Source organism: Ochotona princeps, chromosome 11, assembly GCF_030435755.1.
Source record: "Ochotona princeps isolate mOchPri1 chromosome 11, mOchPri1.hap1, whole genome shotgun sequence".
NCBI lineage: Eukaryota > Metazoa > Chordata > Mammalia > Lagomorpha > Ochotonidae > Ochotona > Ochotona princeps.
This window is the reverse complement of record NC_080842.1, coordinates 50633245-50650142: the sequence shown is the minus strand read 5'-3', so window position 1 is coordinate 50650142 and position 16898 is coordinate 50633245. Positions and strand designations below refer to the sequence as shown.

The window sequence follows — 16898 nt, the reverse complement described above, 5'->3', positions numbered from 1 at the left end:
GTAATGTGAATTACGTTCATTTCACTGTAATTTGTAAGAAGGAGCGGAGTAAAAATGTTCACCTGATTAGCAGGCTGATGGTTTATCCAAGTCATGTTTGAAGAGGCAGCCTTGTAGGACAGGTCAGTTCTGAGTAGTAGTACAATGTTCATTTAAACTTCAAGTTTTCTCCTGAAGTAAATTCCTGTGCATGTAGAGATTATCTTTTGAAAATTACTTTTAGTATATCCAAAGCGTTTGATTTCTCTTACGTTTATTTTTTCTGTTGTGTTTTTGCCACTTTTAAAAAAATCTGGTATATTATATAGTGAAGCACTTGAAGCACTCAAAAATGGGTGCCGTTTGCTTGTGCACAGAAATAATTTATTATCATACATTGAAAAGTGAGAATTTTGGGGCCCGGCATGGTGGCTGAGTGGCTAAAGTCCTCACCTTGAACACACCAGAATCCCATGCAGGGGCTGGTTCTAATCCCTGGCAGCCCTGCTTCCCATCCAGCTCCCTGCTTGTGTCCTGGGAAAGCAGTCGAGGACGGCCCAAAGCCTTGGGATCCTGCATCCATGTGGGAGACCTGGAAGAAGTTCCTGGCTCCTGGCTTCGGATAGGCGCAGCACCGGCCGTTGCGGCTCACTTGGGGAGTGAATCATTGGACGGAAGATCTTCCTCTCTGTCTCTCCTCCTCTCTGTATATCTGACTTTGCAATAAAAATATAAATCAATCTTTTTTTAAAAAGTGAATTTTTTGATCCCTCCAAGTAATCTTGCTCCTGAAAGATTTCACCTAATGTCAATATACAGTAACTGCAAAAAGACTAACATTTAAGACAAATGTACTGTAAGAATTTTTAAAAGTTATAATTATATTTAGTTATATATTTTATTTGAAGGGCAGAATTACAGAAAGAGATTGAGACGGAGAGTGAGAATCTACTGGTTCATTCCCCAGGTGGCAGCCACAGCCAGATCTGGCCTGGCCAAAGCCAGCAGCCGGCAGCTTCTCCCGTGAGTTACCTTCCACTGCTTTCCCAGGTGTATTAACAGGGAGCTGGATTGGAAAGCACCCAGAGGGGATGCTGACACTGAAGACATTGGCTTAACTTGCTGTATCACAATGCTGCCCCCACCCAAACGTTTTTAAATAGCGTATCTCTCTAAAGATTTATTTAATTTTTTTTTTTCAACTTGGAAAGTCAGAATTAGAGAAGGAGTGTTCTTTCGTCTCTGGTTCGCTCCCCACATGGCTTCAACAGCTAGAGCTGGGTTGGTCCAAAGCCGGGAGCCAGGGAGGGAAAGCAGAGCCAGGGCAAGGTGTTTCTTCTGTGCCCTTTATTTTCTTCTCTCCTTTTTCCTTCTTTACCTCCCCTTCCCTTTTCTCTCCCCTCTCCCCCTTTTCTCTCCCCCTCCCCCTTTTCTCTCCCTCTCCCCCTTTTCTCTCCCTCTCCCCCTTTTCTCTCCCTCCCTCTCCCCCTCACCTCCTTCCCTTTCTATCTCCCTCTCTTTCCCTCTTATTCTTCTGTTTGTCATTTGTTTTATTTAAAAGATTTATTTGAAAGGCAGAGTTAGAGAGGGGTGGGATTGGGGAGGAGGAGGAGACAGAGGTCTTCCATCTGCTGCTTTATCCTTTAACTGGCCACCGCAGTCAGGGCAGGGCAAGGCTGAAGCCAGGAGCCAGGAGCTTCCTCCAGGTCTCCCTCAGGGGTACAGAACCAAAAGCACTTGAACCACCATCTGCTGGCACAGTAGTAGGGAGCTGGGTGGAAGCGGAGCAGCCAGTACTCAAACTGGTGCCTGTTGGGGATTCCAGCATCTCAGCTGCCCACCGCATTGTGCCACAACACCAGCCCCTTGCTGCTTATTCTGCTCAGGAGTAATTGCACCAGGAATGTAGACACCTGTGCTGGTGTTCCTTTGGGCTGGCTGCCCCTGGACCTTGTAGGGAAGGAGTGTATGCATTATAGATTGGAGATACGGCGTATACTTGATGCGCCTCTTAGTGAGAGGGATAAAGAGGAGAAGAAGGGGTGCCTGGTGTGGTAGCCTAGTGGCTAAAGTCCTTGCCTTGCATGCGCTGGGATCCCGTATGGATGCCAGTTCTAACTAATCCTGGCTGCTCCACTTCCCACCCATTTCCTTGCTTGTGGCCTGGAAAAGCAGTAGAGGATGGCCCAAAGCCTTGAGACCCTCCTACCCATGTGGGAGACCTGAAAGAAGCTCCTGCCTCCTGGCTTTGGCATGGCTCAGTTCCGGCCTTTTTGGTCACTTGGGAAGTGAACCAGTGGATGAAAGAGCTTTCTCTGTCTTCTCCTCTCTGTATATCTGACTTTCCAGCATAAATATATGTGTACATGCATACATAATACATAAGTAAATTTTAAAAAATGGGGAAGAAGGCAAGTGTGAGATTTACCTTTCCCAGTAGGTCCCACAGTTCTAGTGAACTCATCCCAGTCATTGTGGTATAAATACTGAGAATGAGGCTGCAGGATGCTTGCCCGGCAGTGATGGGGAGCGGGGAAGGGGCTGGTCATGGGAGTGTTGGGTGTTGCGCATTAAGCTTAGAATTGGTGTCATGGTTTGATTATAAGGAGTAGACTGCCTTGGGTGTTGAGTGCATCTAACCATGCCTTCCCTCTCTGCTGTTTGTGTCTGGGGTGTGTGTGTGATTCCCCAGCTTGTGTTTGAGTCACTGGGGTTTTAATTGCAGCCTCCTTAGGGGCATCTACTTTTCATGTTGGTGATTTGAGCCCCACAACCTGCACAGGGGTGCTTTTCTCTTCTTCAGTCCCTTTATGGGAGGCAAACCTTAATTAGGACTAAAAAGTAAAGGTCTTGGCTTTGCTGCTGGTTAAGCCCCCAAAAATTCCTCTGCTGTGTGTCCTTTCAGATGGATAGCATTTACCATTTGTAGGCATTTGTAGGGGGTTAACTCCAGGGAGAAGGCAAGGCCGCGTGATTTGTGACTGAGGACTGACACTGGACCACCTCCAGGCCTGGAGAGAGAGGAGCAGCATCAGCCCTGAGGGGTCGTGATGTCGGGTAGTGCTGGTGATTTGTGAATCACCTGTGTGTTCTGCTGCAGGTTCTCTGACCATGGTAAATGCGTGAGGTTATGCCTTTTCTCATCTCTCATAGCAGGTGCCAAGAGAGAAGGGGAATACTGTGCAAATGAGCCACTTGAGCATAATTTTTGTTGTAATCTAAAATTTTATTACATCTTCTTTTCATAGGGAAAACATGGAATCTTTTTTTTTTTTTTTTGCCTCTGGATGACTGATTTTACTTTACGAAAGGCAGAGTCTGATAAATGTTAAAAGTCAATCTGTCCATTATTAGTTAATTTGAAATGTATTCCACTAGGGAGAGGTTCTGATGGAGGAACTTGGGAAACTCCTCTGTCAGGACACAGTCCCTGCCGGTGAGTGCAAGAACCATGATAGGGAGCAACCCAGACCAGGCAAGAGAAAGATAACCACCAGCATACATATGGCATAGGTCGGGGGCAGACCAGGGTGAACCCGTTCACATCACCCACTGGGGAATCTGAGCGCCAGAATAGAGTATAGGTAGGGCCAGGTTTGGTTGCGACAGAAACTAGTGCACATTACGAAATGCCAAGGTGAGGTGAGCCGAACCAGATGTGGCCCCAGCGCCCAAACAGCACATGTGAGAACCAAGGAGGGAGGGGGAATGTGGGCTCCCCTGCTGGACAACCACTCCCACTGGAAAACGTGAGTTGGGATGGGGGCAGACCAGACCAAACAGGGCTATAACTTCTGTGGGCCTCATGTGAGCTAGATCAGGGAAAAGCCAGGTTGGGCTGACTGTTCCTACTGGTGCTAGCATAAATTAAAGTGGGTGAGGGTTGGTTGGGCTTTGCCATAGCATCAGCTGGCAGAGGCTGGCACTGGGGGCTAAATCTGTCAAGTTAAACTCCAGAACCATCTGGAGAGTGCATGATCTGGGAGTGGGAGTGGCCTAGAAGAGAAACAGTGGGCACCTCCCCTCTTGGGTTACCTCTCCCACTAGAGAGCACGAAAACCAGGACAGGAGCAGAGGTGGCTAGACAAAAAAGGTACCTGCCAGCATGTGTGTGGGCTGGATAGTAGGGCTGATTGGGTTGAACTAGGCTTCAATGCCCATTGACATGTATAAGAGCTGAATGGGATGTGGGACAGACTGGACAAGTCTGTGGTACATACTGGCAAGCATGGGAACCATGGTAGTGGGCAGGCCTGGTGGGGTCATGGGGAGTCACAGCAACTAGGCTGCAGCTTCCACTGGTTTCTGTGAGGGCCGAGTGTGTGCTGGGCAGAGTCAGGCTGGACTGCGACACCCATTGGTTCCAGTGGAAGTCAGGGCTGGAAACAGAACTGACCCAGCAATTGCAACCACCAGCATGTGCATAAGCTGATTGAGACGACGGACTGTGCCAGACCCTGTACTGGCAAGCACGAACAAGAATCAGGTCTGGGATCACCTAAGATGAAGTTTCTTTGGAGACCCCTCCAACTGAACTGCTGATTTCAGAACCCCAACCATGAAGGGACTATGTCAGCCAGTAGATTCTGAATAGATTTCATCGTGATTGAAACGGTGAGATTGGCAGCAATTCAGAACTGTTCAAATATCAAAACTGCATGAGCAGGACTCTCGGAGCATGCCTCACATCGGGGACCTGCGATGGGTAGGAGGCTGGGTGGGGCTTCTCCCTTTGTTTCTCCCCTGACCCCCTAATCAACTAAGTATGATTATTAAAAAAAAAAGATATGTATGCCACGTTGGGATGTTGCATTTCTCCCCTCTCTGAGCCTCCTTAATACTTTTCCTCTTGTTGCACTGGCCTTCCTCCTTGCTGGGTCATTTGCATAATACGTATTTCTTCTCTTTAGACAGATCCAGTATTTTTGCCTTCCAAGCTTGTTTGTCTCAGCAGTGAGTGTGGTAGGGGCTGCGCCATGTGGCCGCATTTGCGCTGTCCAGCTTTGGCCAGGTGCCTCAGTGTCCCAAGTGATCGGGGAGGTTTAGTGTTGTGTGTGGCACATGGAGGACAGGTTCCCGTGATGCCTGCCTGCCTTCCAGACGTTACACAGGCACATGATAAATCCAGACTTCTGGACCTGCATGCCCTTGAGAATTGTGCAGAGACAACTGAAAACTGGGCTAGGATGGGGGAACATCCTCCCTATGGGGTGCCCCTAAGTTTAGATGGATAAGGACAGACAACAGGGCTTCAAGGTGCCAGTAATTCTGATGTGCAGCCACACTTGAGTTGAATCAGTCCTTAAGCCAAGTACATCTGCTCCTTTTTTAGATTAAGCGTCAGTGATGCCCTGAGAGTTCTGTCAGTGTATCTGCCTGCCGGCTGACCGAACATTTGCACTTCTGAAAGTTGTTTGAGAAAATCTACAAAACGAGGAAGGACATTTGACATAGAGGTTGACAATGTGTGGGTCACCCCGACCTCACATCACGTTGCCTTTGTTTGGATCCCAGCTCAGCTTCTGACTCCAGCATCCTGCTAGGGTGCATTTGGCAGGCGATGGATGGTTCCAGGGGTTGGGTCCCTGCCATTCATTCGGAGGACTTGCACTGAGTTTCTGGTTCCCAACTCCCTTTGACCTGGCCCAGCCCTGCGTGCTGGGGGCACCAGGGGAGAGAGCCAGCAGATGGAGATCTCTGTCTCTTTTTGCCCCTCATGTAAGTTTAATAATAATAATAATAATAATAATAATAATAATAATAATAATAATAATAAAGCTTTGTTTAATCTACGGAACAATCACATATCCTTGCAGTGATATCTTTTCTTCCTTTTGTTGTCTCCAATGGATCTTAGCTGTCATTTGCTTAAAATGCATCTAGGAAGTGTGGTAACGTTTGTAACAGTTAATTTGGGGAGGCGGTGCTGGGGAATGTATTTGCACCCATGTCATTGTTGATCTAGTTCAAAGTTGCTAAATACTTCCCTTGCGCTACATTCAATGAAAGGATGAAAGCCTGAAGGCGAGAACATGGGGGTAGAAGTGAAGGCATGCCAGGTGCTGTGCTCAGAAGGTTTCTGTCTCTGCTAAGATGCTAACTAGTATGCCTGAGCTCTCTGAAGAAGACCTAACCTCAGTCTGAGCTTTTGGGTATTTTTAATAGCTTTCTTTTATTTATTGGAAATACAGATATGTGAAGAGAAAGGGATACAGAGAGAAAGATCTTCCATCCACTGGCTCACTCCCCAAGTGGCCTCAATGGCTGGAGCTGAGCCGATTTGTAGCCAGGAGCCCGAACTTGTTCCAGGTCTCCCATGTGGGTGCAGGGTCCCAAGGCTTTCGGCCATCCTCAGCTGCTTTCCCAGGCCACAAGTGGGGAGCTGCGTGGGAAGTGGAGCAGCCGGGACACGAACCAGTACCCAAATGGGATCCTAGCAGATGAAAGGTGAGGATTTAGTCACTAGGCTATCATGCTAGGCCCCTGACTAATTCTAAGCACACAGCAGGAGTTGAGGCATTAGTTCCCCATGTGAAGCCATGACAGTCAGATAAGACAGATGTCTGCTGAGGACCTGCCCTCTGTGACATGCTGACAGATGCTTCGCTCACGTGTGTGCCCTGGCATCCGTCACCCTGTGCTGAAAGCATGCATGTAGATACATGTCTGACTTTCACTGGGATCCTTGTAAGGTTGGGTAGAACTGCGTTTAAGTGTTGGCGGCTGAGTCCAACCGTGTCAGGTGGAACTAAGGCATAAGCTGAATGCTGGCGAGTGTCTGGTATGCACAGCATATGCTAGTTGGTTTTTGGTTTGTCCGTTTGTCCACCCCCCTCCATTAATACTTTAATGACACTGATAGGACTTAAGTATTTTGTACAAAGTTCAAGGTTTACTAGCTGGAGTGGGAAAATACTTCTTTTAATTTTGTTCTCCCTTCTCCCCTCTTCCCACAAATACAAATCACTACTCATTAGCAAGAGATGAGACACAGATATGTTCCTCTGGAGAAGAACCATGTGGAAAAGATTTTTGTTTGTTTAAAGTGCCTGTGTTAACTCGTTGCAATGAGAAAATATTTCATTCAAGAGGCAAAAGTACAAGTGCAAACTCTACTTTTGCACCTTAAGGATGTTTTAATATATTACATAGCAGGAAACATGGTGAGAGTTTAAAGACAGCAGGCTCCTCTAGCCTGGGGTGATACTTGTCTGACTTGTCAGCCGGGAAGCCAGAGCATAGCTGCGAGTGAAGCAACTCGCCCTGCACACATTGCCATGGGAGTTCTCCTAAATCCCTCTGGATAAATTGTACTTGCAGTGTGTTTAATCCTTTAAAGCCCCCAAATCCTCACAAAGAAAGCTAACCCACATGTTTCAGGACTTTGGGTAGAGAAGTGAATATTTCTGACTCTCTAGGAGTATTGTTCTCTTGCTCCTTCTCGTCTTGACGTTGGCCGGGGATATCCTCCTGGACCGCGTGGTGCTGGTAGGTGAGTCCAAAGGAGTTCCTTCCGTTTGTGGACAAACGGCGGATCTACTTTCAAAGCTGAGCTTCAGTGTGAACTCAAAGAGGCTGACAGAAGAGGAAGCCAGTCAACTTTTTAACCTATCTAAAAAAGGCCCACTTTCTTTTTTTTTTAAAGATTTTTATTATTATTGGAAAGCCAGATGTACAGAGAGGAGGAGAGACAGAGAGGAAGATCTTCCATCGGATGTTTCACTCCCCAAGTGAGCCGCAACGGGCCGGTGCGTGCCGATCCGATGCTGGGAACCAGGAACCTCTTCCGGGTCTCCCACGCGGGTGCAGGGTCCCAAATCTTTGGGCCGTCCTCGACTGCATTCCCAGGCCACAAGCAGGGAGCTGGATGGGAAGTGGAGCTGCCGGGATTAGAACCGGCGCCCATATGGGGTCCCGGGGCATTCAAGGCGAGGACTTTAGCCGCTAGGCCATGCCGCCGGGCCCAAAGGCCCACTTTTTTATTAATTATTGATGATTGATCTTAAGGATCTAGCATTCTTGTTTTGAGTTGCAACATAAAAGGAATTAAACCGAACTCTAAACCCTTGTTGACTTCATTCCAGTAAAATGGCTTTTAGATTCTTGTCTCGGCAGTGATTTGCTTTATCAGCTTATCTGCAAACAGAAATGACGCAGATGTTGGTGCTTGGACCAAAATAAAAAAAGGACTCTGGTTACAAGCACCCAGATAGTATCAGCAGGAATGAACTCCAGGGCTCTCTGTGTGCCAGGGTGTGCCAAAAAGGGGCCGTATATTTGTAATAAATATTGTAACATTGACATTTGACTTCTTGTAGATTGAAGTTTTTCCTAAAGACATTTTCAGACATTTGTATTTGGGGCGAGGTCTTAGTGTCAGCAACCCACCTTTGTCTTTAATTTTTATGTATTTTCTTGTATTTGAAAGGCAAATAGAATGGGCTAGGGACAGGAGAGATGGAGAGAGACCTTCCATGTGGTAGTTAGTTCACTTTGTAGGCAGAAGCCAGAACTCAGTGTGTGGCTGTCCTGTGGGGGTATAGGAGCACCTGTCACCTGCTGCCTTCCAGGTGTGCATTAGCAGGAAATTGAACTGGAAGTGGAGTAGCAGGCACTGGAACCAGACCCTCCAATATGGATGCAGGCATCCCAGTGGCGTCTTACCAAGCTCCCCCTTCACTTGCTTACAGGTATCTGTGTGAGCTGCCAACTCCAGGCAACCTGTCTTAGCCCTAAAATTGTCCTCAGTCACTTGCCCTCCATTTCTTGATGATGTACTGCCCCTTGCTGTGGCGTCTCTGCCCTCCTTCTCTGCTCGTCTGCCTGAACTGCCCCAGGGGCTGTCCATGGCTTCCTTGGATGACACAGGCCCGCATGCGTTCCTTCATTCCTGAGGCTGCAGTTGCCTGCCCAGTCTTAAGAGCCTTTGACGTCCCCATCTGGACGTCCTGCCTTGGACCCCCAGCCCACGGGGCCAGCAGCCCACAGGTATCTTGTCACTTGCAGGTGCTCCCGGCCTTTCTCTATTGCTGTAGAAGAACTCTTCCCCCCATGCCCGTGCCTCCTCCTTTGTGTCCTGTCTGAGTTCCTGTCTCTAGCCCTGTGGGATGTTGTCTCGAGAATCTTGAATTCAGCCCATCTCTCCGTCCTGTGGGCTTGGTTCTGAGCTCAGGTTCCCAGCACACCCTCCCCAGGCTGGGCTGCGATCCTCTCCTACTTCTGGATCGCTGGCTCTGGCACCGAGAAATACCTAGAAATAAGTGAAGGAAATGCAAGAACAGAGATCAAGGATTTCATCCCAAGTGACCATTATGTCATTGTTTCTTGAAAAACGGTGACTCAGGTCTGTTCTGGTAAAGGGAATGATCTATGGACACACCCACCTGTAGAGCTCATTTAAAAATTTTGTCTCTTATTTTTCTGGAATAATGTGATATTTAAATGATGTCAGTTTTTTTTTTAAATTATTATTATTTGAAAGTAGAGTTAGAGCAAGAGCAAGAGAGAAAACGCACACTTCCATTTGCTAGTTCACTCCCCAAATGGTCACAATGGCTGGAGGCTGAGCCAGTCCAAAGCTGGAAACCTGGAGCTTCTTCTGGGTCTCCCACATAGGTGCTTTCCTAGGCTGTAAGTAGGGAGCTGGATCAGAAGTCGAGCAGCCAGGACTCGAACTGGTGCCCGTATGGGATGCTGGCACCACAGGCTGAAGATTAATGTATTATGCTAGGGTACTGCTCCACTCCCCCCAGGGACATTTGATTTTTAATTATTCACAATTTGTCATTGAGATTATATTTGGTAAGGTGCCATTTGCCATGGTGTGTTTTGAAACTACATTATTCTGATCATGACTTGAGTGTTTTCTACGTCCCCATTTCTCATCCCCTCTTTACACCTGCATTACACTTACAGCCTCTTTGTGCTCCCATAGCGCAGTATGCTTCTGGCACTGAGCTGTTTCTGAATGGCCAGAGCAGGGGTGTAGCTTTGTTCTGCAACTGAAGCATGTCTTCTGAGAGTCTGGTTAAAGCGTAGGGGAGCTGATGGCTGGGAAGGCCATGTTGCTTCAGCCCCAAGCCAGGTGTGACGTGCTGCTTGCCTCCTGGCCTGTGAAGCAAGGAAACAACCCGGTGCTCTGTTGGGTGCCTTGCTTGTGTGCCTGCCGTTTTCCACTGAGCCTTAAAAAAGGACAGAACACAGATTGCTAGGGTCGGTAATTGGGATTGTTGGCACGCTCCTGATAATCTCACACACTCAATTTACTTACATAAATGAGTTCTATGAGCTTGAAAAATGGCATTATTCTTTGTCACGCAGAAATGACTTTCACCTAGAAAATGTGATAGGTATCCCCCCTTCCACACGTCTCCCAGTGGTGTACTGGCTGCCTAAGCCAGGGCCCTTCAGTGAATCCCCAGGAAGTGTGGGTCCCAGCGGAGTGGCGGGGCCTTACTCGTGCTGCCCCGTCTTCCCTGCACCTTGAGGCCTGTGGGCCTCCACGGGAGGTATAATTGGCAGCATCGGAGGGATATTTCAGCACACACGTGGGAACTGTGTGCATTAACTCTTTATCATCTGCTGAAATCTCTGCCTTTTAGGGCTTAAGTCATCTTTTTAATTGTCCTGAAACATATTTTGAGTGTTTGTGTGGTAATCTTGAAGGGACACATCATGGTATATATGTAGGGAGAGTGTTAAGACGTGCCTGATGTGAAGCCATGAGGCTCTTTGGGAATTATGCATGAGCTTTCTGAATCAAAGAAAACCAACTCCCTCTCCTGCATGCATTGAGCTTTGCCCTGAATTGGAAGGAATACTTTTCCCTTCTCTGTAATGTTGTTAAAAGGACATTGGAACCTTATGGGTATTGGGCTCCAAATTGAATTTTCATTACATAGAAATTGAAAGAGAATTGGTTTACGTGTTAGGTCATAACAAAAGCCAGGCCATTCCTTTTGAATTCTTTTCTCTGGCCACACATGTTGAGCTGAGTGCAGAGGTTGTCTCATCCAGGCAGCCGCCCCGAGTTTGATTGCCTGCAGTGTGGGTGCCTCTGTGTGTTTGAGGATGCAGGCAGAAGTTAGTGAGGATAGGGTGTAGCAGCAGGGACCACAGCAGATGAACTGAGATCCTTTTGTCTGCCTTCTCAATCTGCCTTTACACTGAAAGCTGTCAGCTGGAGGAGCCTGTTGGTTTGATGTTAGTTCTGGGCTGTTGACTCTTTGATTAGCTTTGTAGTCTTTTTTTTTTTTTTTTCCGGTGATATGAAAGCAGAGTGATAAGAGACAGATAGGGGAAAGAGATCCCCGTCTGCTGATTCATTCTCCATAAGGCCCAAACAGCCCAGGCCGGGCCAGGCTGAAGCTAGGAGCCAGGAAGTTCAGCAGGGTCTCCCTCGGGGTGTCACGGGTCTCAGTCTGTCTTCACTGCCTTTCCAGGCACATTTGCAGGGAGCTGGATTGGAAGCTGAGCAGCTGGTACATGCTCTGGTGTTCTTCAAAGAACATCCCTGTTGGCAAGGAGTGAATTAAACCCCTCACCTTGCCACAACACTAACCCCCTGTGTGATTATTAGTAACTACAAGTATAGGACTATGTAATAGCTTCTTAAGCTGTCAGCACAAAAAAGCGAGGTGAAAATAAGTGTTTCTGACCTTCATCCCACTCTGTGGAGGAAGACTGCTGTAAAATCTAGAATATAGCCGATGCTCTAGTGACCTTCGGTGTATAGACTTCTGTAGAACGGACCTTTGGGTCTGCAGTGGGTCCAACCTGGGTTTAATTCCCAGGCTGCTGTGTGGACTTGGGCCAACCCCTCAGCTTGTCAGTACCTGCGTCTCCAGCGTAGATGAGGTGCTGGGCACACGTGCCTCCCCGTGCCCTCCTTGCTGTAATGTGCAGTAGGAAGGCAGTCCCCCTGCCCATGTGCCCCCCTGAGTAACCCTGCTCCCTCTTTCTGCAGGTGCCCGAGATCATCAGCTCCATCCGCCAGGCCGGCAAGATCGCACGTCAGGAGGAGCTGCACTGCCCATCCGAGTTTGACGACACGTTCGCCAAGAAGTTCGAGGTGCTCTTCTGTGGTCGTGTGACGGTGGCCCACAAGAAGGCACCGCCGGCCCTCATCGACGAGTGCATCGAGAAGTTCAACCATGTCAGCTGCAGCAGGCGAGCAGCGGACACAGACGCTGCTGGGGTCGGGAATCCCGAGCCTCTGGGTGCCGGGGGCGAAGTTAGCCTCCCGGACAAACTCCGAGCAGTGCTGCCCGGGGTGGCGGCCGAGGAGCCGGGCCGCAGGCCCATGCGCAAGTCCTTCTCACAGCCGGGCCTGCGCTCACTGGCCTTCCGGAGGGAGTTCCAGGACGGAGGCCTTCGGAGCAGCAGTTTCTTCAGCTCCTTGGAGGAGAGAGACATCGAGAACCACCTCCTCAGCGGACACCATGTTGTGCAGCCGACAGATATTGAGGAAAACAGAACTATGCTCTTTACGGTAAACGGCGGCAGTGGCGGCTCAGAGAAAGCCCGCTGGCGGGTGTATGTGGGGATCCGTGTGGTTTGGATCCGGAACCAGTCATTCTTAGCTTATCGTCCTTACCTGAGCCCTAAGCCTGTGTAGTGACCCGTGGGAAACTGGGCGACCCCCACTTCTTTCCTGGGCACTTCTGACCTCCCAACCTGGGCAGAAGAGAGGGCCAGAGAGGGCATGTGAGAGAAGTAGATAAATGAAATAATTGAAATATATATATACCAACAGAATGTTTTAGTTGGAGAATATTGTTTTGCTGTTTTATTAATTTATAAAACAGCCTTTATAATGAAGAATTAGGTTTGTGGATAACCTTGTATTTGAAATTGGTGTTCAAACTCAATAATGTCTTGGATGAATGAACTGCTTGCTCTTTTCTAGAAAAAAAAAAAAAAACCACAAAACTTGTAAAACTGGTAAGTGAAGCTTGCCCCTCGTCGTGAGTTCTCTAGGTCTAAGCTGAAGGGACTGGGCACCAGCCCAGGAGGCAGTGAGCCTCTGACAATGTGGGGGCCTTGGCAGCTCTGGCTCCTGGCAGAATGCCTCTGAGCTGGGTGGGATGGTGATCAAATCCTAGGTGGGGATTTCCTCCATGTTTCGTTGTTGACTCACTGAAACACAAAAAACACCACATTGGCAGTCGACTTGCCCTTTCATCTGTGATCTTTTTTTTTTTTTTTTTTAAGTCAAAACACCTCTCCTGGTGTCAGCAAGAAAGCTGCTGAGTGCAGATATTTTCAAGAACTTACTGCCCCGTGACTGCTTTGAACAAGGTTCCTTGCCACGCACTAGAAATTGAAGCAGCGAACAGGCAGGGTCTCTGACCACGGGAAGGGGGAGAGACCACAGATTGCCAAAGTGATCATCTAATTAGAGTTGGGAGGGTGCTGGGAAGGGCTTCTCTCGCTGGAGGCCTGGGGGCAGCCTAGACAGCGAGGCTGTGCTGGTTGAGGGGGCAGTAGGTGAGAAGGCTCTGGGCAGGGGCCAGGACTTGAGCGTGTTACCTGGGCATCCCCTGGGGCCTTTGCATTTAGACCTATTTCTCTGCATCAGGCTTCCCCCAGGTTAGCACAAGTCTTGCCTCCTCGCTGGATCCAGGACACTGCTGAGACACTGGACCAAGAACAACTTCCCCTGGCACTTCTTTGCTTATTTTTCTCCATTGCATTCACTGCCATCTAACATAATAATGAACAAGTGAAATATCTCCTGTCCCACATGCCCTGGGACTAAGATAGGCCTCATGATGACATGGGTTCTGTCCACTGCCGTCAGCAGTAGTGCTGGGAACACAGCCCTGGCACAGCTGGCTGTGCACCTAAAGCAGAAAGGGAGGGTGGGAAGAGATGGAGCAGCGGAGGGGAGGGCATCATTAGGCATGACCTTGGTGAGTCAGGCTCACAGTTCTGCTTTTAGACTGAAAGCGGGACATAGTCACTGCAAGGTTCAGAGTGGATGAATGTGCCTGACTGCAGAACCAGGACGTCTGTCCGCAAGGTAACAGGGTGCTCAACACGAGCAGGATGGGGAGCAGGCACAGGTACGGCGAGAAGTAGGCAGGTGCAGCAGCCTCTGGAGGTCAGTCTGATGTGGTCTAGTGGTGGATTCCATGTGAGCATGTTCTCACAGACCCCACCTGACCCCACGTTTCATTGGCTCATTACAGCGCAGCGTGGCCAAATAAGCAGGCTTTGAAAGCTTGTCAACTGTGGGTTTTTGTTTTGTTTTGTTTTGACAGGTTCTTTTTGGAAAATAAGTAAGAAGTAATCTTCATTATAGAGGTTAAAGACATTGCTCTCTAAAAGGGGGGAAAAAAGCATCAAAATGGGGATTCAGTAATTATTTACAAATATAGGCCGTACTACTAAAGAGAGACCCACAGTCGAGTCAACCTTAGAAAAATCTTGTATGTTAAGGATTAGTTAGCTTTCCCTTATACTTGACCACAACAGAAGGAAAGCATAAAGGGCTTGCTGGGTCTCTCAGCAAACAGAAGTACAGGTCAGAAATACAGTGGGCAAGAACTCTTTTGAGTGTAGGGCTCAGCATCGTAGCCTAGTGGCTAAGTCCTCACCTTGCACATGCTGGGATCCCATATGGGCACTGGTTTGTATCCCGGCTGCTCCACTTCCCACTAGCTTGTGGCCTGGGAAAGCAATAGAAGATGGCTCAAGTCCTTGGGACCCTGCACACACCTGGGAGACCCAGAAGAAGCTCCTGGCTTTGGATCAGCTCAGCTCCAGCCATTGCAGCCACTTAGGGAGTAAACCAGCAGATGAAAGATCTTTCTCTGTCTTTCCTTAAAAAAACAAACTATTGTAAGTGCAAAGCCCATGCCTCACATGGAGGGTACACTGGGAATATCATTACCCTAGTTTCTTACACGCTTGTGCATGTGATTTTTATTCCATAAAGGATTAAGGGGCATAAAGGATTTAGCGGGTAGGCCACTGTGACCAACAGGCACAGCCCCAGGACATGGCTGCCGCTGCCATGGTGCTGAGGAGGTCAAACACAGGTTCCCAGGAAGCTGCACCACATTCCCACTAGGCAGCAGGGAGAAGCGGTGATGGATGGGGTGGGCACTGCATTCCACTACCATAGGTGTCTGCAGTGATGCTGAGACAGCAGGGCTGTGCAAACTTAGGCTAATGTGCTCACTTTAAAAAGACTGAGTGGGAGTTTGTAGCACAGGTGGATGCATACCCAATACAACAAATAGAGTATTTTGACAATAATTGAAAAAAGACTCAGGTAGAAGCTTAAACTTCCTGAAATGCTTTGCTGCCAGGGAGATGTGGGTTCTGAGGCCTCTTGACGACTCTGGGCTGTCTCAGGTAGGTAAGTCAGTGTGGCTCTCGGTGTGGACAGGCGGGGGGAAGCCAGAGGCTCTGCTGCGCTTTACCTCAGTGATGCTGTTGGGCTCTTGCAGGAATCACCCCTTTCATCCTGTATCTCAGTGGCTCACGGAATGGGAAGCTTTGCAGGATTCACTGGAATCCCAGTTTCATATGGAGCTAACTTTTTTTTTTGCTTGTCTTTTAAGATTGGCCAATCAGAAGTTTACCTCATCAGTCCGGACACCAAAAAAGTAGCATTGGAGAAAAACTTTAAGGAGATATCCTTTTGCTCTCAGGTAAATGGGGATGGGTTTTTAAAGATGTCACACATGTGTCGTTTTAAATTCTTGATATGTGATCTTGCATTTTTCCCTCTTTTTAGTGTATTAAGGCACATTATAAACATAATTTGGGCATTAAGAATTTTGATCTTAGGAACACTAACATACCGGAGAGGCAGGAGTTTGGCTTAGCAGTGTAACAACCTGGTTAGAGGGGGGCTGGCACAGTGGGCTAATTCTTTGCTCTGCAGCACCAACATCCTATATAGGTACTAGTTTCTGTTCTAGCTGCTCCACCTCCAATCCAGCTCCCTGCTTGTGGCCTGAGGAAGTGGTGGACGATGAACCAAGTCCTTGGGACCCCGCACCCACGTGGGAGACTTGGAAGAAGCTCCTGGCTCCCAGCTTTGGACCGGCCTAGCCATTGAGGCCATTGCGGAGTGAACCAGCAGAGAGCAGATCTTTTTCTCTGTTTCCCTTCTCTCTCTCAAAAAAAAAAAAATCTGCCTTTCAAATAAAAATAAGTAAATAAATAAATGTCTGGTTAGAGAGGGAGGGGGAGGGATGATCTGCTATGCATGTAAATCTGTATTGACGATAAAGTAAATCCTTGTTTAAAAAAAAAAAAAAGGCTTCTGGTGAGGACCCCCACCGTGAGCGTCAGTACCTGGTTTGGATCCTTGTCTCCTGATTGCAGCTCCTGCCAGTGCTGACTCTGAGACGCCATAGTTACTGCTCAAGTAAATGGTCCCTGCGACCTTCATGGGAGAGCTGGATTCCCGATCTCCACTCCCACCGCCCACATGGCGTAGGCATGCAGAGTAAACCAACAGTTCGGGCCCAGCGGCATGGCCTAGTGGCTAAAGTCCTCGCCTTGAAAGCCCCGGGATCCCATATGGGCGCCGGTTCTAATCCCGGCAGCTCCACTTCCCATCCAGCTCCCTGCTTGTGGCCTGGGAAAGCAGTTGAGGACGGCCCAATGCATTGGGACACTACACCCGCGTGGGAGACCCGGAAGAGGTTCCAGGTTCCCGGCTTCGGATCGGCGCACACCGGCCCGTTGCGGCTCACTTGGGGAGTGAACCATTGGACGGAAGATCTTCCTCTCTGTCTCTCCTCCTCTGTGTATATCTGGCTGTAATAAAAAATGAATAAATCTTAAAAAAAAAAAAAAAACAGTTCATAGAGTGATCTCTCCTCCTCTCTCTCTTTGCTTCTCAACTAAATTAAAAGAAAAAACAACCCACTAGAGAAAATTAATCTACTTTTGAT

The 16898-nt window shown here is 48.4% G+C and overlaps 1 protein-coding gene across 5 annotated transcripts in view; it reads left to right on the top strand.

Moving 5' to 3' along the window:
- TBC1D1 (TBC1 domain family member 1) overlaps positions 1 to 16898 on the top strand; it is a 187713-nt gene that overhangs the window by 88690 nt on the left and 82125 nt on the right. For all 5 annotated transcript variants that reach the window (XM_058670217.1, XM_058670216.1, XM_058670215.1 and 2 more), the window contains 2 exons: positions 11945 to 12469; positions 15552 to 15641. In XM_058670217.1, coding sequence (XP_058526200.1) covers positions 11945 to 12469; positions 15552 to 15641 — 615 coding nt within the window. The remainder of the gene's footprint in view (positions 1 to 11944; positions 12470 to 15551; positions 15642 to 16898) is intronic.